At 40.3% G+C, this 26,857-nt stretch overlaps 1 protein-coding gene across 2 annotated transcripts; it reads right to left on the bottom strand.

Moving 5' to 3' along the window:
- Positions 1 to 9,562: 9,562 nt before the first annotated feature.
- LOC115361997 (chemokine-like protein TAFA-1) lies at positions 9,563 to 26,246 on the bottom strand. 2 transcript variants are annotated; one of them, XM_030055743.1, is made up of 6 exons: positions 25,838 to 26,246; positions 24,143 to 24,284; positions 11,534 to 11,674; positions 10,249 to 10,373; positions 9,973 to 10,059; positions 9,563 to 9,790 (listed from the first exon to the last, which is right to left on the bottom strand). In XM_030055743.1, the coding sequence occupies exons 2-5, from the start codon at positions 24,282 to 24,284 to the stop codon at positions 10,027 to 10,029; spliced, it is 441 nt and encodes a 146-aa protein (XP_029911603.1). In that variant the 5' UTR covers positions 25,838 to 26,246; the 3' UTR covers positions 9,563 to 9,790; positions 9,973 to 10,026. The 2 variants fall into 2 exon arrangements, with proteins under 2 accessions (XP_029911603.1, XP_029911602.1); XM_030055742.1 differs by having other exon boundaries at positions 11,534 to 11,698.
- Between the last annotated feature and the right edge of the window lie 611 nt (positions 26,247 to 26,857).

A 26,857-nucleotide genomic window follows, 5' to 3' on the forward strand; every position in this document is an offset into this window, starting at 1 on the left:
TTAATTACACAGCGTGGATGATCTATTAGCGGTGGACCTAAGCTGAGATGAAACAACAATTTCCACATGAGACTGAGGGGCACACCCGAACTTGCAGCCCCTGCAAATGTTTGTATCATTGTTTCACCAATAGACATGCTGGGCACGTTGAGATGCACTCAATCAAAGTTTGGACGGGCCTACTGGCAGACACTTAAAAAGAGATTTTGTGGATTTTCGTGAGGTAGAATGTGAATCCAGTCAGCGGCTTGTGGCTTTCTCCACAGATCAGAGCGGAGGACCACAAATGCTGAGAAATTTATGATTATGTAGCATTTGAAGACAGCGCTGTCCTGTGGAGTTTTTTAAAGAGGTCAGATCCCCTTGGACTAGTCCCCACCACAAAGAGGCACCACACACACGCCTGTATGTGCGCGCGCACACACATGCATGCACACACACACACACACGCACACACACACAGCCTGCGTCTCGGCTCTGTTGGTTGGACAGGCCACCACCTGCAAGGCTGCAATGGCATGCACACAAACATGAAACTGTGATGCAAAACAAGAACTGTTTGAAATGCTAATCACGCGGAGAAAGGGGAGAGAAAAGAGAAGAGGAGCTTCTTCACTGCCGAGAGTATTTACATCATGCTTTTGTTTGTCTCTCTAAACTGAGTGCTCCTGTGGAGAGGACTCCGGTTATAGTAATGATGGGAAACGTTGGAGATTCTCTGCCTTGAAGCAAATCGCAGCCACTAACAGAACAGAATGTTTACTGTTATTACCACTTCATCAGTTGTCCTCTTTGTATGAATAATATTCTCCGTAGTCCCACCCTGATTGCTACTCTTTTATCTCTTGAGTTCAGCCAGACATTTTGCATTTTACCTTTGTTTACCGTCCTTAAGAGATGTTTTATAATAACACAGATACAGTGACTGCAAATCATCCCATCCGAGGCTTCGGACTTGTATGAATGCCGCATACTGTGTTAGTTGAAAGCCGCTGAATTCTAAGCAGTTTCCCTGGCGTTTATTTATCGCAATTAGTCATCATGATTGTTGCGGTAGTGGCACCACCATTCAGGGAGCTGTCCTGCAGTTCAAGGCAATTTATGCAAGGCCATGTTTTTATGTAAACATAATTCTGAGTTATTATTTAATGTTAACACTGTGGTTGTAGTCAAAAGGTAATGTCACTTAGTTTAAAACACAGGATAATATTCCAGTGGTGTTTCATACCACAGTAGGTCCTAGTCTCACATTTTGACTGGAAAGTGAGTGCCAAGATCTCCACATTTCTTTACGTGTCATGCTTCCCTGTTAATGTTTCATACCTGTAACTTAGCTGATACAAAATTACATTCTTTTTATTCATCTGATCAAAAAATGTGGAATAACTTGAGAGCTCAGTTGGCATGGTTCTCCTGATCTGCCAGACTCACTGCTTATTCCACATTTTTTGTCATTTAAGTGTTTTCAGTGAAATCAGCCCACCTCAGTTCTGTGTACCTTTGTCAGTAGCCGAAGACAACAACGTCAGTCAGATGTTTTGTTAACACAAGCTACTTGATGCTGCTTAGCAACAATACCAGCAGCTACGGCGCTGTTTTTCCTTGTGGGATCATTTTCTAAGCAGCTAATCGCAAAAACGCAATAATGAATTAATAATGGGGTAATCACAATAATACACAAGGGGCATGGCTATATCGTGTGATAACTGTAACAGAGTTATGAATGGGAGACCCATTTTCTGGAGTCACTAAATGCTTATTACACAACAGACTGTCGAGTGGTTTGTTAAATGGGGCTGTTTACAAAACACACACGAGGCCTGTTTTGTGGTTTGTTAACAAACCACCCTATTTAGACTGACAGAGCCTCTCAGATCAAGTTATTGTAATATTGTGGTCGACCACATCACATGACGTTTGGTTCATAAATGCAGCTACTCCTCATTCCAGCCACACAGTGCAACAATATTGTTTACTGAGGAGTTTGTCCTTTAACATTTGGTTAGGGTTAGTTAGTTAGGGTGAATCTAAAGAAATGGGTCTTTGTGACATCACTAACCAGGAGAATAGTGATTTAATTAAATCCATCTTGAATCCATATTTCACCATTTCACAGTACTATTTAATCAAGCTCTCAAGATGTTGCAGCTTTTCATATTGTTCTTTGGCAACTGAAGCTTTGAATGCTGGCAGAATGATGTTAATGATGTTTACCAATGCTGGAAAGAAGCCATCGTTTATTTTAGAGATATTAAGTGTTTGTTTTTTTTTCCATTGAAGATTAATCTTAAATATTGCAATTGCAAATTACAGTATATTCTAGAATTGGCCATTTTCCTCCAAATGTAGTCTCTGGTGCACTTATTCGTTGGGCCATTCTGAGCAGCTCCTCTGTCTTCTATTTATGTATTCATATTATACAGAAATGCAAAGCTCATTAAAGCTGAAGGTCCCAAGATCCCCTGACTGTTAAATTTGGATAGAGGTGGAAAAGGAAGCCTCGGGAAGATCAGCAACTCAAGGAGCTACATCTCCTCGCTGACTCCTAACCTGCTGTTCGAGCTGCAAAAGATGAATCCATTTGGACTTGTCAGTGCTTTAAACAAGCTGTTATCTGGCTTCCACATCGTAACAGACATAGACTCTTTCCTCTGCTTACATTTTCCACAAACACTGTGATTTTTTTTTTTTTTTTTTTTTTTTTTTTTTTAAATTGGTCTCTAAAAAAAATTCTAATTAGAACTATGATGGTCTTGTCTGTTTTCACTGTACCTTCTTGATTATGTTTCCCCAAAAATGTCATATTTTTCATTTCAACAGGACTGATCTGGTTAAATAAAGTTGAAATGAAATAAAGTAAAAGGTTTATATCATAATTACCATAATCAACCAAAATTTTTATGTGCATATTCCCAAAATTACCAGCAGCGTTCTCATAGCTATTTTTCTGGCTGATTTTCAAAGGATCACTGACGGATTAGACGACACTCAGTTGTGTCTTAAAAAATATGCAGTTCATTCATACGCTACATGTAGCTGGGAAAATGTATTGCCTTTAAAACAAACAGTTATCTCAAGTTGAGCCAATAGGAGTTACATGATCTCTGTCTTAGTTATTGGATTCTGAACTTGTTGCACAACCAAAAACGTCTTACAGCTGAGGCAGAAGAATACAACAGAATATTTACAAGGCAGAGCTATTTTTTTCAAAGGATACAAGCAAGGTTTGAACATTTCTTTGGAACGGATTCTCATAATTCGAACCAGAATCACAAACAACTTTCTCAAATTTCTGGCAGCTTGTTTGATATTGGTTGCCAGGCTGTAGGTGTCAGGGCAAACATGTCTCTCTCGCAGTTCGTAGTTTGTGCTCACTAAACTGAACTATCCTGGGGCACATGGAAAACATGACTGAAATTCAGTTGTATTCCCCTTTAACAACTTTTTCCTCATCTAGACATGACACTTTGAAAAAATGCAGACATGCCGAACACAATTCTCTCTCTCTCTCTTTATGTATCTCTCTCTCTCTCTCTAGCCTTCTTTTACTGCAGGCAACTATATAGGCTATTCAGAACAACAGACTGAGTGCAATTTGGTCATGGCTCACAGGTTTGATCTATTTCCCTTGTCATTATGCATACTATCTGGAATAGAGATTATGCTTTGCATAATTAAAACAGAGAGCTGAACAATTACGCTTTAATGAACAAACATTAATTGGACCATATTAATGTTATCAGCTTGGTATGATGTATTCATATGCATTCACACTGTATCTCCATGCCTTGTGGCTGTGTGTAAAAGTAATGAAGCTGACACTGTTACCAGGAGTTAGAGTTACATTGTCAATACTGATGCACTGAAAATTACAGCTTTCCTCTTCTTTTTTTTCTCTCTCTCTAAAACAAGTTTAAAAAATAAAAAATCACTATCCTGGTGATGCACAGCCCTGGAACATCCTTTGTCAATATTTCTCTCCCCCATTTCAAAGCAGTTTAACTTGTTCATTTTTTTCTCTTGAGGTGGTTAACAGTTTAAAAAAAAAAAAAAAACAGTACAATGCCAGTGCAAAAAGATCTGTCTTATCTATCATTAAATGATTTATTGTGTTTTAAAATCTTACTTTTCCAAGACAAGTTGGAGGCACTTGCTGCCTGCTTGAATCGAGTGTCATATCTACATTTTAGAGAAAGTTATTATATATATATTTTTTTTTTCAGCATTTCTGCTTTATTTGATGGTGATACTAGAGAGAGACAGGAAAGGCAGGGGAGAGAAATGATACAACATGCAAATTGCTTGGTTCAGAACCAGACTTGGGCCACTTTAGGATGGACTGAGCCTTTAAGGATAATTCCAGTATTTTTCATCCTGGGACCTATTTTTACACCTTTTGCGGCAGGGGTCCTTTCCATAATGTTGTCAGACACTTTTAATAACAATCTTAGCCTGTCAGTGGCAAAAACACACATTTTTAGTGGATGTAATTTGACACAAGCAAATACCCTGTTTGATTAAATTGCAGCTCATTTCACAGCCGCCAGCTGAGGCGTTCTCACTCATTGCTGGACTAATTTCAAAGGTTTTTGTCCCTATCTGTCATTTGGGCCCCAAAAGTTAGAAAAATAGGGCCCATGCTGAAAAATACCATAATTGTCCTTCAATACATGGTACGTGCTTTACCAGATGAGCCACCGAGGCGCCCCATTTTGTAGAAAATTCGGTAACACTTTACAATAACAGTACAACAATTAACGTTACTTAATGTTAGTTAATGTTAGCTAATGCTGTAATGGTTAATTAACTGTTAGTTGATGATTATTATGGCATTTACTAATGTTAATAATATCTACAATAAGCCTTAAATAACATATAAATTAATACCTTAGCATGAACAGCATTAGTTAACGGTTAGTTAACTGTTACTTAATGTTTATTACCTGTTACTTAATGTTTATTACGGCATTAACTAACGTTAATTGTTGTACTGTTATTGTAAAGTGTTACTGAAAATTCTTGTGAAATCACAAGAGTGAACTCAGTAGAGTGCCGATCTCCACAAGGTGCACCTCCCCTTCTCTGGTGGTTGGACTTTGGCGACAAACCAGCTGAGGAGTTAGCACTCGTGATATAAAACAGGTTTTTCAAAGATTTTTAGTCACTGCAACAATGAGAAGTCCTTGATTGTACAGTCATAAATATGCACAAGAAATATCAGGCTGATAGGCCCAGTATAATGCAAGATTAGCTGCATACAGATACACACACACACACACACTGATGGACCAACAATGTTTCAGCTCTGGTTTAAGACAAGACAGAGAGAGAGAGAGCAGTGGTGGTCGAGCAAGCTAGAGAATAAATGAAGAGTGGAAGAGGCTGTATAGAGAACAAACGTTTTTCAAAGGTTTTGAGTCATCGCAGCCATGGGACATTCTTCGTCATACAGTCATAACTGTGCAGTGTTAGGGTGATGGGCCCAGTGCTGTGAGAGATTAGTTGTGGACTCCGCTACACACACGTACAACCAAATGTAAGATTGTATCCAGGCTGAAGCTCGGCAGAGATAATTACCTCACGTCCTTGGCAAAACTTTCCAATTCTTATCATCAATATCCCAAGGCCAAAATACAACTAAAAAACTTGTTATGATGAACTTTTTTTGCATTGTGGAACAGAAAATGTGCCAAATCCCTCTCTCCCTCGCTGAAACCTCTAAAACATAACAATGTTACTTCATTTGTTTCAGAAATAATTACAGTCTAACAGACCTTCACTCCACCAAAGATTACTTTTTGTCTGTCGCATCAAGTTGGGTTTATAGAAGAGAATTACTCATTAACTTTAGTACATGTTTAGTGATTACGCTGAACTTCAAATTTTAAATTAACTTTTCCAAGAATACATCTGTTTATGAATTTGCATTTTCATCACCAACATGTTTTTGCTTCTTTAAAAGATAATAAAAATTTAAATGAATTGTTTCCTCTGCAACATGTTCCACTGTTTTGGCGTAAAAAAAAAAAAAAAAAAAAAAAAAAAAAAAAAAACACGGAAAAATAAAATCATCATCTCAAGACTCTATGTCTCTTGGACTTTTCGTCTATGTGCCCTGACAAAATGCTGTTCAGCACAGGCCATGTGCTCAACCTTCAGATTAGGGCAGCCTAATTTCCTAAACTATTTTTAAAGTGTCTTGTATGGGTAATTGTGATTTACTGTCAGATTTCATTAAAGTCAAGCCGAGTGGTGAGGCTAGAGTGGTGAGGAGAAAATAACCTACAGCAAGACACCGCAGCCAGGGAGAAGGATTGGACAAGACTCAGGCACTGCTCATTTTGCGTCCTTCACTTCAACAGATGACACTCACATTTTGTCATAGCCTGCTGCGAAAAAATAAACAAAAGTCTGGTTTGGAAGTGCATAACTATGGCACTTGAGTAATGAACAAACTATTATCCAATAGGAGGCATGGATGGGTGTCATGGAATACGTTATTATGAGGAAATTATTTGGGTATTTAAGAACGTTTTTTTTATTTATCTCATGTATCTCAATGCACAAGTCCTTTCAGTTTTTCAGACATTTTTTTTTCTTTTTTACAATTGGTCTGCCGCTTTTGTGAAAGTCCTTTATTTTTATTTTTTTATTTTATTTAGCTTGGCTTGAAAAATTGTCTTAAACTTCCAGCATCCAATATATCATTAAACAAAAACATAAAGCCCAAGTGCTTTCTCTTGGAACTGAAAGCATTTTCATTTCACGATAACTCTGTTCTTTAGCTTCGCAAAAACCTAAACTGTTGTGCCAAGCCTGTTTTGCATACCTGTAGTTATTGTGTACCAGACGCCGTGTTGCTCACAATAGTGGGACAACAGGCAGCAAAAGCTAATCTTTAATTCGAGGCAAGCCGTCTTCACAAAGGTAAAAATCCTCTTCCCACTTAAAAAAAAAGTATTCATCTCTTTCTGTTCAACAATTATTTAGTCTACTGTATCCTCTGTAATTTCAGTGAAGGATTCAGTTTACATGCATATATATATTTTTTTTGTCTCTAGGTATTTACCTGATGGCACTGAACTATTATCCGGAGTGACAATGTTGCATCCAAGCATCACTAAATTACTTACACTCCTGCACCTCCGCAAGGTCAGTGAGCCAGTCAGCACATATGGTGAACACACACTTGTCATGTTCATTCTCAAACAATCATATCAGGTTCTCAGCAGGTCACACCTTATTCAATCACCAGGCTTGGAAATGAAACTTTTGTCATGCTTTGTCTTAATGGTGTGCTGTGATTCCATTATCAAACCATTTATAGCCCTCTAATTTAATTTAATCTCTCAAATTTGCCAGTGTGAATATGTGAGAAATATGTCGGAAAAACGCAAACATCAGTTGAGTGCCACAATATTGCTCTGACATAATTTGATATAAACCGAGCAGCAGCCACTGTGCTGATGTCATTGTAAATCTGTCTATGTTTGCTTTGTGTGATCAAGTTATTATTCCTTTGTGAGGTCCTAATGGCATGAAAGGCCTGGTGTTCTCTGCATGAATCATTTAGATGAAAGCCTGAGGAGGAGGGGGAGAGGAGTGCGAGGCACCTGATGTCAGCTCTAATTAGAATCCAGTTTGGGCTGCGTTACCTTGACTTTGAAATCCCAGAATCCCGCAGGGGCAGTGGAGACAGTTCTTGGTTTGAGGATGTGATTAGACTTGGTAATGGCGATTGCTTGATGCAGTAGGAAAGAATGGCAAACGCATATTAATCTTTTTTTCTTTGTTGTGTGGTTGGTTCATACCGAATATGTGCGTTTTTTACTTTTTGTTATGTGCTACTCTGTGTTTCCTGTGCAGATGCAGTGTCGGCTGTCCGCGCCAGTTATGCATTACGTTTTATAAACTGCTTCTAAAATGGCAACTCAAGGACTGATCTTCACTCGGGCGGATAATGATCAGAGTGTGGGGATTTTCTTGATAGGAGATATTTCACACCCAACACTGCCTATCGTCATTTTCTGTTCCTTTATGAGTTGCACCTTGAAATACAGGGGAAAAGGGCAGGGACTTCCAAGTGTAGAGCATCAAGCATGACTTGACTGTCTGAGTGTTTTGAATGAAATGTGTCTTTAGAAGACCCGTGGGAGCCTCAGTTCCCATGACGTCCCTGGTGCGTCATAAAAGAAGTCAGGGCACATCACCATCACTTGTGTCTTATTTCTCACTGTTCTGCAGCCTGATGTGAGACATCGGAGCCTGCAGAAGCAGCCCAAAGAGCCACTCTGAAGACTGACAGAAAACGAGATGCTGTTGTTGCTGCCGTCTTACACACATTACCGCCATTTAGAAGCCCCGTGTAAGACAGGAAGCATTATTTCAAATGCATGTTCACATTGCAACAGCCCGGAGCAACTAAAGCAAGGCCAATACAGTGCATGGATATTCATATCATTTGATGGTCCTGCCTCTGCTGTGTGGAACAAGCTGCTGTAATTGGACTGCCATGGACACTGAACTGTGCAGTGTGATTTGGCAACAGTCTTTATGCTGCATGATCCAAAATGCAGATCAAACAACAAACACTTGCCAGGGCGCAGGACACAGCAACACACCAAAACATGCCACCCTGGGGCTCCTTACTATTGACTCAAGTTATTGATCTTCACTACTACAACTGGGTTTACAGTGAAATAAGATGAAGAGTGTCTAATCTTACGTGAAATCTAAGGTATAACATCTCTGAGAAATCACAAACACCACATTCAAAGATCATTTTTTTCGTTTGAGATCATTATTATTAAAGCCAACATTTAATCTGCCATTGAGGTACACTGAGATTCATAGAAATGGAAACTGAGGGCAGTGGAAAAGATACACTTAATAAGAGGAACAATGACTTTAATGATTTAAGCACATATCAATGGATGCTTCTTATGTACAATATTGTTTGAATGATTTGACTCAAATAAGGCATTTCAAGGATTAAAAACAACCTACTGGTATCACATTTTGGTGAATCAACTGTTTTCAGGGTAGCTGACACGTTACCAAAATTCAATTGGTAAAGCCATTTAAGAGGTGAGCAAAGGCAATACAAATACCATATAAACAAATGGCAGAATGTACAGTATCAAGACACACAAGTTGTAAAATTTCTCCGTTCAACAGTCAGAACGCATCCTCGTGGAGTACATCTACTTCTTCTACCTAGTGTACAGTAGATCCTTGCACTAATCAACCTTTGGCTGTGTTGGGTTATGTGGATGAGAACAGGGAAGATCAATACTGCATTCAGGGACTTGAATGGTCATATTTCACCACCATCATAAACAAAAGTTCTTGTACACATGAAAGGACAAACAATTTATGTACAATATTGAAAAAAAAAACCTGAGGGCTGTCAACTGTACTTGTTCAACCCAATCCTTTAATGTATTTCACTCCAGTTCCATACTTCGTGGTAGATATATGTCTATTGATGTCTGAGGAGGGACGTCAGATGCTCTCTAGATATTAATCCAAATGCACTGACATTCATGTTCCACCTCAAAGTAAAAAAAAAAAAAAAAAGAAAAAAAAAAGAGAGAGATGAAAATATATCCATCACAAGGTTATGATGATGTTCCCCACAGGCAGCTCGGAGCGTCGGTATTTTCAATAGCCTTGAGCAGGATGTACTTCATGTATTCTACATCTTTTCACACTTTAATCTGAGAAGTATTCACACTTCTGAAAGCAACGTAAGTCGAATGTCTTTGTTAGAATTGGTCCTGTGACTGTGCTGAAATGAGAAATAAGAAATGAGGGAAATGCTTGGAGGGGATGAAAATTACACAGCTACATGCATTAATAACAGCTGTTCAATATTAAACAGTATTTTGCACATTACCCATCTTAGTAATTAAGAGATCTGAGAGAGTGTAATCAGCATGGAGGTGTACGGGCGTGAGTGAGGAGGCTGACCTGCGAGTTAACCCTTACGCCAGAGTTGTTCCCTTGCTTCTTGTCCTCAAAGTGTTAATATGTCGATGTTGTGTATGGCTGAGTGTTCTGATGTGGGGGGGAAAAAAGAAGAGAGAGAAATGAAGGGTTACAACACGTCATTAACAAGTCAGTTCTCTGTGACATTCACTCCAAATTACTACACTGTTTGTTAGTGAGCTTCGCAGGTCTATGCATTTCTATCCCACCGTTCTGCAATGAGGTCTTGTTTCCTGTGGTCAAGGGAGGTTATCTTACCCTAGTGGTTTTGATCTTGTTCCCGGCATAGCACATCCAGCCTGAGTTGTCAGGGAGCGTCTTGCATTCCTCTCCCTCCAGGCAAGGCTCCATCTCACACCACCACTTCCCAATTACTATGGACGCTAGAGGCAACAAAGACAAGAGAAACAGTGATCCCGATACCTTTCACCCCGACTGAGAGCAAAAATCAGATTGCAGAGCCCGGCAGCTTTGGGACAGATATCCATTAGAAATGAGGTGTTTCTTAATTATCAGAATGTTTTCAGTGTGTATTTTGCCTGCACGTGTGGTGCCTGCTTCAAAACATTTTTTTTTTTTTTAAAGAATACGTTTACATGCATTAGGCTTATTAAAACTATGATATGGTTATACATGCACGCATAAAGAGTGCGAACAGACATTTCAATGAGTGAGTGGGCTGGTGGGTGTGGCTGTGACTTGACTTTAATGCAGGCCATATTTCTGCCATCAGGAGAGAAAATTGCCTTAAATACAGGGTAAGTAGACAGTAAATGGGTTGTAATGTGTGACAGACGAATAGAATCTGTCAGAGCTGACATAGAAAGACCTCCAATTCCCTCACTCCGCTCCGCGATTGAGGCAATATTTGCAAAGGGATTTAAGCTAAAAACCATGTAGGTGAGAGGTTTCCCTAAAGCTCAATAGGCATTTTAGTCGTGTTAGACCTGAGCACTGCCTTACAAGATTACAGGAACTCTGGCAGCACACATTCATCAAAACGTCTGCTTAAAACCATCATGAAATATCCAAAAGGATCTGTGTAATCAGTTACCTCTTTGTGCCTCCTTGCCTACCGTACATGCTATTCATTGTTATTTCTTATTTATTACTCTTCCCTGAGGTGTGCTACATTGCAGCAATTGTCCTGACTGTCTGCTGTTGGGTGCATACTAACACCATCTTACGCTCGCAGATATCTTCTGCTGTCTGTCAGGAGCAGACTTTGGATGTGACATTATCCCAGGTAGTCTTATCTGGGACATGGCATTGCTTGAATGACTTTGCATAGGCTTTTATTTGAACTGATTTCCATACCTTACAAAAATAGCAAATTTTGTCTGCGTAATTCCCAGCAAGGTTTAATTTGATATATTCAGTGCTTGTTTTGTTGAAGTATAAGAATCTAAACAGCTCTTTTTCTTGATGCATGGAAATGTCGACGCAGTGCAAACAAGCGCAGTTCCTCGTGCTTCTTTTTGATTGTATTGTTTGATAAAATGTATTTCTCTCTCATGTCTGGCTCACCAAATATCACACTCACCGTCAACGCATGAAGGCCTGTTTCTGGTGGTTCCTGCCACCTTGCCCGGCAGACAAGAACACTTGACTGTCTGTGAGCGCTCCTCAATACGATTCTTATTACAGCATCTGTGAGCAGCAATTACTTCACATGTTCCCCCCTCTGATAAGAAAAAAAGACAGCAAACTACATTAAGTCAGTATCTCAGGTTTGACTAAAAAGAGTTGAGACATGTACATTCACAGAGCATGGTATATGTACATTGGTGAATTAAGACACATTTCTCAAGTACAACTGGATTCTTTTCATGTTAGTAAATGCAGGTAGTTAAAGGTAGAATAGCTGCAAATAGCCCACTTTTGCACAAAACAAGAATAACTGGTCCTCTGCTCTAAACACTTTCAGGAAGTGAGGCCCCTGAGGGTTGTTGAATGTACAGTCATGACAGAGAGACGTGAGAGAACAGGCAGGGAAAAAAAAGACATCTATTAGCAGGAGGAGAAGCCTGCTTGAAGGGTTATCATGAATATGAATTCTGGCTGCAGTACGCAATTATCACCAAACCACTAACTGCACCCTAAAGCATGAGAGGACTGGACCAAACGGACCCTTAACCCGTCTCACCCCGCCTCAGCCACTGGCCTCTCCCACCCACTGTGTTCAGACTCTTCACACAGCAGATGCAAACAGCAAAGGACCATCTGACAATTACACCCATCAGCATGAGACAAGGTCAAGGAGGTTGTTTCCAGAGTTGATCGGTGAAAAGTAAAGAGGAAGAGCGAGAGAGAGGGAGAGAGAGGGATGGAGAGTATCCCAGTATCAATCCAACTTTGAAAGAAATGTGCACGGGCATATTGTTTGACAGTGGGCTATGGATTTGTGAAACATGCCATTTACAGTAGCTATTTTTGTATATAGTGGTTTGTTACATTTTAGTGTTTTGGTTCATGAGACCTTTAAGTTCTGATCATCAAGAATAAAGTGAAAATACTCCACACACACACACACACACACACACACACAGAGAGAGAGAGAAATAAAGGCTGCATCTTTATTTGTCTACACGTTGGTGCCCTAACTTGAGTCTATTTCTGTGTATGCGGGAGTATTTTCACTTTCTTCTTGAAGATAAGTAAAGGGCTGTACACCAGAGCACCAGAGGCTGAGAGGGTTTTGGAAAGTGCCTTTTGTTTGCTGCTCTGACCTTAACCACAGCTTTTTGTAACAGTAAAAATACCATGCATGTAAACAGAAAGCAGCAAACAGCTGATTTGTCAGCTAATCATATCAGTTTCTTGCTCAGTTCATGCTTTTCGCGTCAAATGAGGGGTTTTTTCCGTGTAAACTGTAACCATTGCAACTGACAAGCCGCTATTTATGTTTGAATGCCAGAAGCTAGAGTGTCATTTGACATGACAGTGTAAAGAGGTATGTAATGTAAGGGAAGCGGTTTTCAGATTTGCTAATAAACTATATAATGAATGTGAATTTCTTGTGGAAACTGCCTTGTGTAGGATTTTTTCTTCAGGGAGACTGAATTTTGGATTCATGAATGTCTGCACCCACATTTTCTCAGCCAAACCAAAGCCAAGCTAAGCACTAAAGTAGCTTAAATTCCAAAGAGAGAGAGAGTGAGAGAGTTCGGTGTCAGTTTCAAGATATAATTGAGCCATCATGTGAGCTCCTGAGGGGATTAGCCAACATAGCCCCTCTTGACCCCCTGGATAGACGTATCATCACTTGGGCTTGCTCTCACACTCTCCTCTCTCATTTCTACCACATTTCATTAGCAAAAGTAATCACAGGGAGGGTTTTGCCTGTGCTTGAGCATATGCTTTTTCATACTACATCCAACTCGACATTCCCGCGGAATACAGAAGCTGCGAGGTGCCTGACTTAATTGCACGTAATTCGGTGTGAGATTCTTTCCGGTTGATGTGTACCTGCTTCAAACTGTGCTCGGGCTTAGGTAAATAAGTGCTGTGAAGAAACAGCACCGGTGCCAAGTTGCAGATGGCTCAAGGTGTTAATCGGTGAAGGTATTTTTAAATTGTTAGACACAAAATTAATTGCCTTAGTTTAATTCAAGGGGAGGAAGAATTATGAAATCCTCGTTTTTCCCCCCTGTTTCTTGCCAAATCTGTTAAGTTTCTTGGGGTTATCATGACTCCTGGCGTTGCATTTCAGAAAACATCAACAGCCTTTGGTTTAACTGAAAATATCCAGATCCTGTAGCCAGTCTAGGAGAATGTTGCCTGCTGTCTGATGCACTCAACAAAAGGGCATGTCTGCGCAACGTTAATCATGATGTACCAGTGGAAGCAGTGGGGCATCATTTGAAAACAACAGCCCACAGGGGTTTGTTCTTCTTAATGCATCTCCTTAATTGCATAAGACAGCCCCAGATTTCCTCTTTGATCTATTAAAAACACACTACTCAACAGAATTAACTCTCATTGCTTGTTGCAAGCAAACAGAACAACGAATCGGGATACTCTATATTTGGAAATCATCACCTCTGAAGAATACATTAAAATCAAATAAAAATGCAAATCAGCTTGGTATTTCCAGCTGGCAGGTGTACTGGGTATCTTTAAACAAAAGTAATGCAATACTGAAGAGCGCTCTTCAAGTTCACCCATGGTTTCAGCCTGCGAGTACAACACGCTGCATGCTCCAAAACCCCATCTTTGCATTATAAATATTTCAGAGCAAGATGGAGAATAACATGGCTCTCGATGAATACTCTCATCAGGTGAAGGCTGTATCCATGCAAGGGTATAATTGTTTTCTCTAATTCCATTTCCCTCCATTATCAATGACTGTGAACAAAGTCAGGCTCCCGAATGACAAACAGTTTCAGCAAGTGTGTGTGTGTGTGTGTGTGTGTGTGTGTGTGTGTGCTTGTTTGCGTGTGTGTGTGTGTGTGTGTGTGTGTGTGTGTGTGTGTGTGTGTAGTTTTAGAGTGTGAGAGAGAGAAGGCGAATGAATGAGAGATAGAGAGAGATAGAGTATGTGTAATATCCTATGGTGTGTCTTTACGGGTGTGCGCATGGGTGTATTTGTTTGAGTGTGTGTTGTCCCTCCAGCAACATTTTGATTGACAGGGAACAAGGGTCACACTGAGATTGTCATTCCAAGGGGTCAGAGGTGAGACAGAAGCGGAGGGTCTCAACTGGAACTGCCCTGTTTTTGTTGCCACGCTCCGTGCTGCTGCTCCCTCATGACTCTGAGCTGCAAAGCCTGTCAGATAGGGAGGTGAGCACCTCCAAGCTGCACCCAACAGGTCACAACTCATTTTCGGGTTTGAAAAAGCCAAATTGTTCGGACATTATGATTATAATTATCATGAACTTTGCCTGTTATGAAGTGACTTGCAGTTTGTTATATTTCTGCAAGTCAAGATGTTATCTTGGAAATTTAACAGAGTAAATTTAACAGCGACAGGAAGTAAGTTACAACTTCTCACAAAAAGATCTACTTTGCCAAGTTTAGAGAGTTGAATTTCTCAGAGCTCTCAATTGTAATACCATTATCTATACAAATTACAACACCTGGCATCACCAGTGTCTCAGTTTCTGGCTGCAGAGTGAATACTGATGAGTCGACCATCTCCTGTGCAGTGATTCACACTGGAAGCAAAACAACATGGCATCAAAATCCGGCGAGTTATGGACAGCGAGCTTGGATGAAGCCAAATACTGCCACATCACAGATGACATAGACGCAGAAAACAGATTCAAAACTTGGTGGATCTGGGGTTCGGCCTGCTTAATGAATTTGAGCTGGGTTCATATGGGACCAATAAACGGCTCTTCGCAAGTGATGAAACAGCTATTGCACAGAGGAAAATGGTCAGTCTGTCTCAATAGAAATGTCACGATGCAATAAGTATGCAATGACTCGCTGTCTACTGTAATGAGCACAGACTGTGAGGTTGTCTCTGGAGGGGCTGATAGGAAGTATACTGCTTGAATGGCAACACTCGTCTGCCATCTGCTCCACTCATTTGGTATAGTAGGTGTGTAGACCTTGCATGCAAAAATGCTACTGTATACATCTATAAATATACCCCTACGGAGACTGTGAAAACCATCCACTGTTTGGTACAATTTAATTATCAAAGTGGAATATGTGGCTTTTTCTCCGAATGTTGGCATATACTGAATTGATAGCATTGAGAGTAGTCACGGTTGCACTCCATATACCATCCTAATGGAAAGCCTAAGGGACTCAATTTAGCAGGTAACCTGTCTCTCTCCCGGGGCTTTGGATCGACATGATTGGCAGCCAGTGGCACTGTGTGTACACCCCTTACTGGATGTGTGTCCTCACACACCCACACACACATGCACAGAGACACACGCTAAAGTGCCGCATGACTATGTATCTAGATAACTGCATGACATTTAAATAACTCCATATCTGCTCAGAGTCAACATTACACAGAGTTGATTATTTTGTACCCTAAAGGGTCCCTCTCCCGTCTCTGGTGCCGTAACAATTCATTTAGAAGAAACAGCAGGTCCTGATCTCCAAACCACAGCAGCCCATGTTTCAGAGCAGCACGCCTGTCACCTTTAAATGGGAAATGCATCCAAGGTGACCCATAATAGGCTCCAGTTTCTCTGTTCATACTCTCTGCAGACGTTCAAGCCAGCAGGCTACAGCAGTTCTGTCACTGACGGGTAATGGGGCCACCAGATTAGAGAATGTCAAATTAATGCAGATGGAAGACAGTGAGAGGCACAAAATATGTGACTGCATGGTGTCAAATTGAGTGACCGTTTTTTTTCTCCCTGTTTCCTTCTGTTAAAACATCTGAAGTCCCTGTAGCTCTGTTGTTATTCTAGATTTAAATGCTGGGGGAAAGTGAGTGACACGGAAGCAAATATTGCTGGATAAATTGTACGCTTTTCATGACAAATTTGTTTTCCAGCAGAAAAACGAAAAAACAAAACTACTGAGTACCAAAAAACTGTTATTTGGCAACAAAAAAGTGTAAACTGTATTAAAAAAATGTTGAGAGTTTTGAGACTTTACAATGCAAAGTTGGAGAATTAACAGTTTTGAATATGAAAGGTACCTATAATTCAAATACAGACTTTCCTCAATAAATATATACTACACATTTTTGTTTTTTACTACAGATTTTGCTAACATGTGTGTGCATTCATCTTGCGCCAGAAAAAAGCATCAGCATAGCAGGACTACCAAGGAAAAACATCAAGTGCTACTTTGAAGAAGCACTGGCCAAGACAAATTAAAATATGGAGTTCCATGAAATATGGGTGGTGGTTTTGACAGAGTGTGTAACACAGGGAGGCAATAAAATTGGCGCTGTGCAGAGGGGCCACTCAAGATGTGTGATACTTTACTGAAATGCAAAATGACTACTCCAAGAACTGGGCTGGTGTTGTTTTAAGATGCATGAAAACTGCATGGAACAGAGGAGGCAGAGGGAGAGAGGGGGAATGGGTTTGCCATTTGCATGTGAGCCTCAAAGCCTGTCTGCTCTGTTGTCACACACAGCACAGGCCCAGGACACTGTAAGACTGCTACTGATCAAGGGCATGAAATAATATTCTGACTCTCGAGGAGTAAGACCCGTATATGAAAAAACGCCCATGGTTATTTGCTTTTTATGGAGGAGATATGTGGCTTGTTGAGCGTGACAGCATAGCACTGTACAACAGCAATCACATAACAGCTTTCATGTCCATAAAACAAAGAAAAAAAAAACATCCTATCTATACCATCTCAGTGTGGCATACACTGTCTAGCGCCCAGTTTTTCAGAGCAAACAGAAAAATTACAATGTAAAATGATGTCTTTTTTCAATGCCTCGTCATTCACTCTTAAATGTCAAGCTGTGCCTGTCCTTCTATCTAGCCCTTTCCCTAACTGACAAATGTCCAGAGCTGGTATTTCATATTTGTAGATTGTCTGCCCTGATGAAAGAGTTACATTCAGCGTGAAGAAAGGGAAACAGAGATAGACCCCAGTCAGAGAGCCATCAGAGAACAGCTGCTCGGCTCTGATGTGGCTGCAGGCCCTCTCAGGGCTGGGCCAGACAGTCCATGCAGGATACTAATGTGCCTGCAACATGCCAACTGTGTAACAATGCATAATACAATGTCTAAATGACCTTTCATTCAGTATGACATGTACTCTCATGGGTTGGAAGCAATGATTATGTAAGACTTACAAGCTGACAATGCCAGAAATTGGAGCTGAAGGAAACGGTACTTTACTAATTCAGTATGACACGGGAGTGGTGTGTGCACATTGTGTCAGATGGTTAATTATGATTTAGATTGCATCTTAATCATAGAACTGTGCTTACATATGCTACAGATGTTGGTATAGCAAGATATGTCCAGGACCTACAGTGCAAAGTGTTTTGGAAATTGGCACAATCTGGACACACTCTTCTACTGTTTACTCTTGTTAAACCGTTGAATGACAGGAGACAGTATCAGGTCATTATCGTGGCCTGTGAGGAAGTATGAGGAATGCACTGTGTTTTACTGTAATTGAACATTTCAGCATATGATCCATGACCTGAAATAACTCAGTCAGTACTACTGCGACAGCCATATATGGCTTAGAGTTGGCAAAATATATTCTTCCAGTTACACTCTTTTGCACACATGCATATTCCAATGTCTTTAGGTAAGGTAATTGGATCTGTAGTTTAAATATGCAAGAAGTCTGATGGTACACCAAGGAGATATTAGAGGCAAAAAAAACAACTAAAATTTGCAATAGAGCCTGATAAACCCATTATTAATTACCTTGCTTATTTCTCATAGTGCCCTCCCCCTTGGAACCAATTAGGAAGTTGAGATGCTTCTTTTCAATTTAATGAGGTCTAAGTAATGATAATGAATTTCATAATCCTGCCAAGTATTTAAAATAGGCCAGTGAAACCACAAAGGCAATGCCATATAAAATTATCTTTCAAGCATAATTCCCATTCTGGAGGAAGAAATATTCCTTTCATTCAGAAAATCGAAAATGAGGAAATGAGGTCCCATTTTCGCCATTATAAATACAGAGGATGAATTAGTACAAGTCATTTTATTGTTCCCTGCACTGATGAAGTTTGGGGTTGGTGGGGAATATCAGTCTCCATTTGTCGGGTGTTAGTCATCTACTGGCCCAGTTTAGACACACACTTCAGTGAATAATACCTCTTGCAGTTGGGGTCACAAAATCCCAAAATGACACCTTCATCCCACGAGCCAATCAGAGAAGCAATGGACACCTTGTGACACGAAAAGTTACCTTGCTACTATGGTTTTTTTTTTTTTCTTTTTTTTTTTCTTTTTTCTTTTCTTTTTTTTTTTTTTTTTTTTGGTTCGGTTGTGTGGATGAGCATCTGCACCCCTCCCCTGTGGTCTAGTTGGCGAGCTAGATGGCCGGGTAGCTCTTTCTCTTGGCAGGGAGCGAATTTGCAAATGTTAGCTGGAACAATCTGCATTACACATGAGACAAGACAGCCTGCTATTTTCATTTTGGGAATTCATCAGAGAGTTTTGGCCTTCTGCATTCAATGATACAATATTTACAAACAGTGTGGACACAAGCTATTATTAATTGAGATTTTGTTTCATGGGGGAAATGAATGTTTAATTAATCAAGAACAATGGTCACACTGTGTAACTTACACAGGCCTCTGCAACCATTATATTTTAACACAACAATTACTCTTGACTGAACTGAGGTTTGCAATCCGTTTTCTGAAACCTGATCCGTCATGTGGAGATGTTTTTGATTTTCTAGTGTGTGTGTGTGTGTGTGTGTGTGTGTGTGTGTGTGTGCTTAGACTTGTATTAATTCACTGAAATTTTAAGTGCTATCACTGTTTTCGGACTGTAGGACTCAGCAGATAGAGCCAGCAGTTACCATAGTTTAATACAGTGACCCATGGCGTGTACAGTATGCACTTATGGTGCTGTAAAGTGCTTTGGATAAAAGAGTCTGACTGTAAGCTGCTCAGCTCCTTTCTCCTTGTCTCGCTCAGACACACAATGAAAGTTTAATGCTAATTACGGCTAACCTTGTCATTAGGAATTAACTGATATAAAAAATGTATGTCATCCATAAACGTGGTTGAGCACCTAAATTTTTGAGCATTTAAATACTACAGATGGTTCACAAGGTTCAGCTGGCATTTTAACTCAGCAGAGCACTGCCTATAATGTTGGCGGTGTATTGATCTGGTTTGAATTTTTATTTTGAAGTACCATAAGGCAATTGTGTAGGTTTCATTTTCACCAGGGATAGACCAATAGCTATAATGACAGCAGAGCCTTCATTTGAACCATTTCTGATTAAAGTAAATAGAGGTCCTTTATCAGCAGTCAAAGATCCAGAGTCAACTAACCTTGGCAAATTCCTGCTGACTAATGTATGAAAAACACTGAAGCTATATAAAGAGGCAGAATCTTTGCACTAGTCTCAGCATTTATTTTAGAGCGGAGCCCATGTCTCCTAAGTGCAAAATGGCCTCCTTTATGTGTGGCCATGTTGATGATTTCTTAGAGAATCACTTGGCTAAAGGCAACAGTACATGGTGGCGGTGGCCTAACATGCTTATTAATGCACAGAGATTCTGATGAGTGGCTAAGGCAAGAAACAGCTGGCACACTCATGAGAGAGGGAAAGCTGGCTAATTAATTAAGCTGTGGGCCACAGAAATTCATTTTGCATAGAAGCGTTGTGACCACAAACCATAGCCCCTGCTCAGAACTGGTTGAACAACTTCAATTAAACACGCTGTTTAAACAAATATCCACAAGCCGAGAAGAGCTCTCTCTTTATGAATAATTCATACCCTGTAAGAGGAAATAAATGGGAAACACTACGAGATCTGTAAAACCTATTTGGAGCTCTGAGCATACAGTAATAATAGGGGCTCTGCTTGTCCATAGTTTCATTTGTTTAAAAAAAAAAAAAAAAAAAAAAAAAAAACTGTTAAGGCTAGCTGAGAAAATGTAACAAATAGTTTATTATAAGCAAAATATGTGATACAATAGTTGAGCAAGCGTTTCCCTTCCTTGTGATAAAGGCATAACAACAGAGGAAATCCACCTTGCAGGCTAGACACAGGGATGCTTTGTGTTTAAAAGAATAGTCAGTAGTCTTCCAGAGCCGGTGTTGCTCCTTAGGGGTCACTGTGGCATGTGTAGCAACATCAGGACAAAGTGGGTTTGGCGAGCTCCAGATGTGGAGGTGCCTGAGGCTGAGGCTGCATGCCACTTCCCATTGGCACTGCAGCGGAGCAGGGATGAGACTAGTGAGAGCATGGTTGAGAGGAGGACTAGGGGAGGGGCGGAGGGAGATGTATGTCAAAATAATGTGCCTCCAGGATGCATTATATAAGGCTATTAAACTGTCAGTGTCTAAAACCGTGCATGCAGGAATACAACCTTTGTTTGTGACAGCCGAAAATCCATTTTTCATGTTTGTTTCATTGTGAGCTACCAGCAAGTGGTTTCCTTTGTTCAAGACCACAGAGAAAATTCCTGATCCTCTACTCCTCACTCCGGCTCATGAAAGCAATACACGTGGGATTGAAATGGGATTTTCACCCTGAAAATAAATGAAACTAGGCACGCCATATACTACAAGAAAACTTTATGCTACCATTGCCCAATGCTGAAATAAGATCTATGTTTTAAAGGTCCATCTCCGAGAGTCACTGAGAATGGTGAGAAGGGAGGATAACTGGGTAGAATATGAGACTACCTTAGCAGGTCCCAACGTGAGGAAAGAGGAGAGCAGCAGAATGAAAAATAAGACAGAGTGAAGAATTTATGTGTAAAAATAGAATAGAAATAGACCACAGAGTGGATAGTTAGCTGTCACTCCCAGCCCATCTCTCCGAGTCATATATGATATACACATATATCATATTTGTAATATTTCTTAATGCACATTCAGCTGTACCTACACATTTACAGCAGTGAAGAGGAAAGACAGCTGTCTGCATTGTGTTAGCAATTTGTGACCTTTCAGTCATGAATAGTTTGACCTTGCCAGGCCAACTGTAGGTGGGAGTAAGTTCAAGAGAGAGTGAGTCCACCTCAGGCTGTCACTATATCTACTCTTTCTCTCACTGCCTGCTAACACATCCACATGATGCAAAGCGTCACCAAATGCACAATGTCTTCTACTGGAAATAGACTGCAGCCAGGCAATTTTTTTCCATATTCAAAACACCTCTCGATTCCAATGATGCCCATATTACAGCCTCTGTCACATACCATGTACCATATAGTATTTGATATATGATTCCTCTGTTGTCTGGGTCAGTAAATCAAAGGTGCAATTTGTGAAGTGTGTTTCACATGCGACACTCGCAAAGCTTGTTTTTGAGAATTGGCAAGGTCGAGGCAAATGATATTCTCTTGTTAAAATCCAATGAAAATGTTTTTTTTTTTTTTTGTTAAACAAACAAGGACAATATTTCTTTTGTGCATATGTTTGAGAGTGGGCAAATGCATGACCCTAAAAAACAAAAAACGCTACCCAGCACTTTATGGATACACGACACACACAATCTGTTCTCTTTTGTGCACCGTTCACGCTCTTTGCACCAAATAAATACAGCACCTTATGAATCATACCGCAGAGAGCAACACTGGCTGTACCAGAAAAGCAGAGAACAGCCCTAAGCATATCTGAGAGAGTGGCAGGCAGCAATCTGTAAGTACAGCTGTAGGGTGGAATGCAGGCCGCCTTGTCCGAATCACTGAGCATACACAAAGACCAACTCAAGGGCCGTCCAGCTAATGGACTTTCGGACGCACGTTCTTGTCATTTACATTGAAAATATACACAAAACCACTAATACAACAGTTTATGTTTAACAGAAAATAAAGAGTTAATTTGCAAAAACAATTTCCAATTATATTGCACTTGAGTAAACCATGTTATTTCCAGATATCAATCAAAAATATCTTACTAGTATGTTATGCATAAGCAATATTGGCTTTTGCTCAAAAGTTTTGGATTATGATTTCAGAAGGTGTGTTTTGTGAAGCATTACATGAAGAGGGAATAGCATAGCCTGTATCAACAACACATTATTGTTGATACAGGCTATTTTATTTACAACTAATAATTTTTGTAATAGAATATTAATATCAGGTCACCATTTTTCTGCTTTAAAGGTATTTGTCACTATGTGTGATTGACTTGGCTTTATAAACACTATCCATCGACCTAAGTTTCTATTGGCAAGGGCACAACTGATCTCTGGCCCTGTGTAATCTCAATTTCCTCTGGTAATACCAGTCACCGTGAACTTGTGGCATTTCACTGGCTTTAATGATTGGCCCAGTGGTCTACATCCAATGGCCTTCTTGCCACCAATTCATGACCTGTCAACCCCAATCCTCCGACCAATCCAACAGGCACACAACACACAGCACAGAACAAATGTCCCAGTGTCAGAATCAATCCAGACAGGCATCCCATCCTCCTCTCATAAAACTGGCATCTCATTTATCCTGGACTGAGGGCAGGCCATACTATGGTAAATGGAATGACAGGGCATTTACACTTTAAGCTGAAGAGGATGCACAAAGATCCGAATTGTATGCTTTAAACTCTTTTCCACCAATGGGGTGACTGAATGCATGTCTGAAATATTAATCCCATTTTGCTTTTGTTGACATGAGAGCACTTTCTAGAGAATATCCTATTTGCGCATGTCTGTCTTCTTCTTCTTTTTTTTTTAGCATTTGTTCACCTCCAGTTCACATGTGCAGACACGAGTAATGAAATGAAGGTGTTGGAACAGGAAGTCTTCTGACACACAATATTGTAGTTCTTTGACTAGACCCCTCACCGATAGACTTGAGGTGCAGCGGTGCATATAGGAAACAGGAGACACCAAGGACCAGCACACTCGTGCAGCTACCCCTCCCTTTGAAGTTCTGACAGCATTCACTTTCCCTCTCCTCTGTCGAATCCTGAGTCCGTAATTATTTACAATATCCATGACTCATGTGTGCCGGCTGAAAATAAAAGTTCTGGTGCAATTTTTCGATCAGATTCTATTTCAGTTCAATTTCACAGGGAACAGAATCACACAAATCAAAATGAGGGAAGGTATTGTAGCATGAATATCAGCTGTAATAGTTCAGGAGGGAAAGTGTGATGGCACTGTATCTCTTTGATCTTGCAATGTTATCAATTCCTGCTCATGTTATCGAGGCAGAATCTTAATGGAAAAACAGGCATTGTGCTGTATGATGTGCTCGCAAGCTAATTGGTTATCCGAGCTTAGCTGCTAATATATTAATGACTTTAATGACTTCATCAAATCCTGAGGGTGCTATGAATATAGCACCCTTTAAAAAAAAGATAAACTGTACGTTATTCCCTGCAAGCTTCTAACAAATTCAATAGTTCTGCAAACAAAGCCGACATGCTGAAAAACACCAACACAACATCAATAATAACAACTGTAATCATTCCCCTGCTTGATAATAAACTCAAGAGACAATTATTTTTTGGAGGGGAAAATGGCATTTGTGGCTTATTTCAGTGCTGGCTCTTGATAAGTTGCTTTAGCCAGATGGAAGAGACCTGAAACACCAGAAGACTCACCAATCATGTGAATGGTGGTTCGTCCTGGCCTTGTCCCATGATGCTGCTGGATGGTGTCATAGAAAGTGGCCTGACATAGCTGAATGGCAGTCACACTGACCCAGAGGCACAGGCAGAGCAGCCAGGACATGACAGGACACATCTGCTAAGGGCCAGGAGAGGTGGAGTCAAAATAAACTACATCATGTTCTCAACCTATGACCCCACCCCCGACACACACACACGCACACACACACACACACACACACACACACACACACACACACACACACACACACACACACACACACACACACGCATTCACACACACACACACACACACACACACACACACACACACAAACACACACATACACACACATACACACACACATTGTCTCTGTCTCTCTCTTTCTCTCTCTCTCTCTCTCTCTCACACACACACATACATGCACCCATCCTCTCCCAGAAACAAAAATACAAAATAAATACATTCAAATAAATAAACAGGAACATTTTGCACCAGAACATCAGTCTATAATTGGCCTTAACACCCCTCAGTGGGACTTTTTAGTCATCAGAATTTATCATTAGCATGATTATATAAGTATGAGCTCCTTGCTTCTCGTCTTCCTAGTTTGCCCTGTCTTGTCCCTGAGCTACAACGCAGCAAATGTGGAGTGATCCCTGGGGAGTTTTTTCCATGCAGCAGAGATTTCCCCTGACAGCCCGATTCCCTTCAACTCCCGAGCTTGTGCTTCTGCCTTAAAACCAAAAATCAAACTTAAGAAAGATAAGATTTCAGTAGCAGCTGGCTGCCAAGGCTTTTCTGTGTCTGTCACTATCGGAATAATGTGACAGTGACACAGCAGTAATAGGAATCAAAAGCCTTGTAATCTTTCACCATGCTGTTTAGATAAGAAAAAAAAAAATAGAGCAACAGCGAGGCAGGCTCCTGGTTATAGCACAGGGTTGGCTGTGAAGGCATTCAGTGAAGGAAATAATACAACACAAATATTTGTCTGAGACCACAGATATTTGAAGCTTTCCATGTCCACTTAATCACAACAACAAACAACTTAGGCTGCAGAGAGGTAGCGCTACTGATAACTGATATAGATTATTTATATATTTAACTATATTCATTCATTTCATAGTCTTCTATGATTCTTTACGATGCATTTCACTGTGATTTGTTTAAGGATTTAAATATGTCATTACTTCAACTCTCCAACAGCGATAAACTTTTGTCAGTCTCTTCTGATGTGAAAAAAATGTGCACTTCATAACAATTAGTGCCATCAACGCCCATGTGCAGGTATAAATGAGGCAGATGCTCTCAGACACTCCTTGCCTTACTGATGATGTTTAGAGTGCAAAATACTTTTGATTCCCTTCACATGTCTATTGTGCTCCTGTGCATCTAAAGTGGCAACAGAAATAGATAACTAAATAGCTCAAGGAAAGCTGAACTGAGATCATAATTCTCACCATATTCAGCATAGTATGGATAAGAAATCAGATAATCCATAAATGGTAATCCCACTTTAACTGAGACAATGTGGTATCATTGTGCGCTCATGTGAACTGCATTTTAAAATGCAGAGATCCCATAGTTCATTTTCTGTTAAAATGCTAATTAAATGCAAAAATCTAAATCAGCTAACAAAAATATGAATGAGGTCTACTGAAATCAGAAATCAGAAAAAGTCTTACCTGAGCAACCCAAGCAAGAGTATATAAATATCTCAAAAGAACGACTTAAATCCACCCATGATGCTGCTCATGTTGATCCCCTCCAACAACTCTGTGAATTTGGCTTGAGGAGGGAACTCCGCTGACTCTCCCTCCCTGCTCCACACTTTGATAGCAACAGTCCAGTGATTCAGAAATGACAGTCAAGCTGGAGTCAGGAAATAGATTTACAGCTCTTTCAATTCCACCTTTGAAATATCACCGCTGTTCCTTGAGGAGCTGCTGCCACTGACACAGAATTCATTTGCCCCTTTGCATTTACAGGCACATGCGGAGTGCTCCTTAATCAACTGTAGTGGAATCTCTTCTTTCACCGTCCGCATCCTTCCAGAGAGAGGCAGCCTCTGAGCATCCGCTCTAGCTGTGTCCCCCTCAGCGAGCACTAAGTAACGAATGTTCCTCTACAGCCTGGCTGAGTGTAAAGACTGTATCACATGTCTTAAAGCCAGACTGCCTCTGGATTACACAGCATGGTGGGAATTCACCTGATCATTAGCTTCAAATGCAACTGAAAATCATTTGGACTGACACCACTCACATAGCTGTGACCACCTGATTAACAATTATTTACATTTAGAATGGATTTCTTTATCTCTTGAGGCAAGATTTCCTTTTATGGGCTTCCTTATTTGTTATCATTTTCCGCTCTGCAAGTAACTGCTTGGTGCAAAGCAGAATAATAAAATGCTTACATTTTTTTCAAGTGATGAAAAAGTTATTTTACAAAAAACCTGGAGTTATTATTTTATTAGAGTTAGTAATTTGGGGAGGGGCACAAACTGCACATCCTGAGTGTTGCTGAGGACAGATCAGGAGATAAAAAAAAAAAAAAAAAATCCTCACATCTTGAAGGAAATTAGGGAGCCTGATGTGTTGAGTCTTTTCTTAACAGCCAGGTCCATTTGGCTGTAATAGTCACATACAGTACAGTGGAGGAGTTCCTCCACCTATGATCGAGGTTTAATGCTGACCTCAGAAAAT

This window comes from Myripristis murdjan, chromosome 7 (assembly GCF_902150065.1).
Source record: "Myripristis murdjan chromosome 7, fMyrMur1.1, whole genome shotgun sequence".
Lineage (NCBI taxonomy): Eukaryota > Metazoa > Chordata > Actinopteri > Holocentriformes > Holocentridae > Myripristis > Myripristis murdjan.

Excerpts from the sequence above, each read along its gene's own strand:
- LOC115361997 (XM_030055742.1), bottom strand. The coding sequence starts at position 24,284 with ATGTGTCCTGTCATGTCCTGGCTGCTCTGCCTGTGCCTCTGGGTCAGT. Across the intron at positions 10,374-11,533 it reads CAGGCCTTCATGCGTTGACG|CGTCCATAGTAATTGGGAAG; the intron begins GTGAGTGTGATA and ends TGTTGCCTCTAG. Across the intron at positions 10,060-10,248 it reads ACAAGATCAAAACCACTAGG|AACACTCAGCCATACACAAC; the intron begins GTAAGATAACCT and ends CCCCCACATCAG.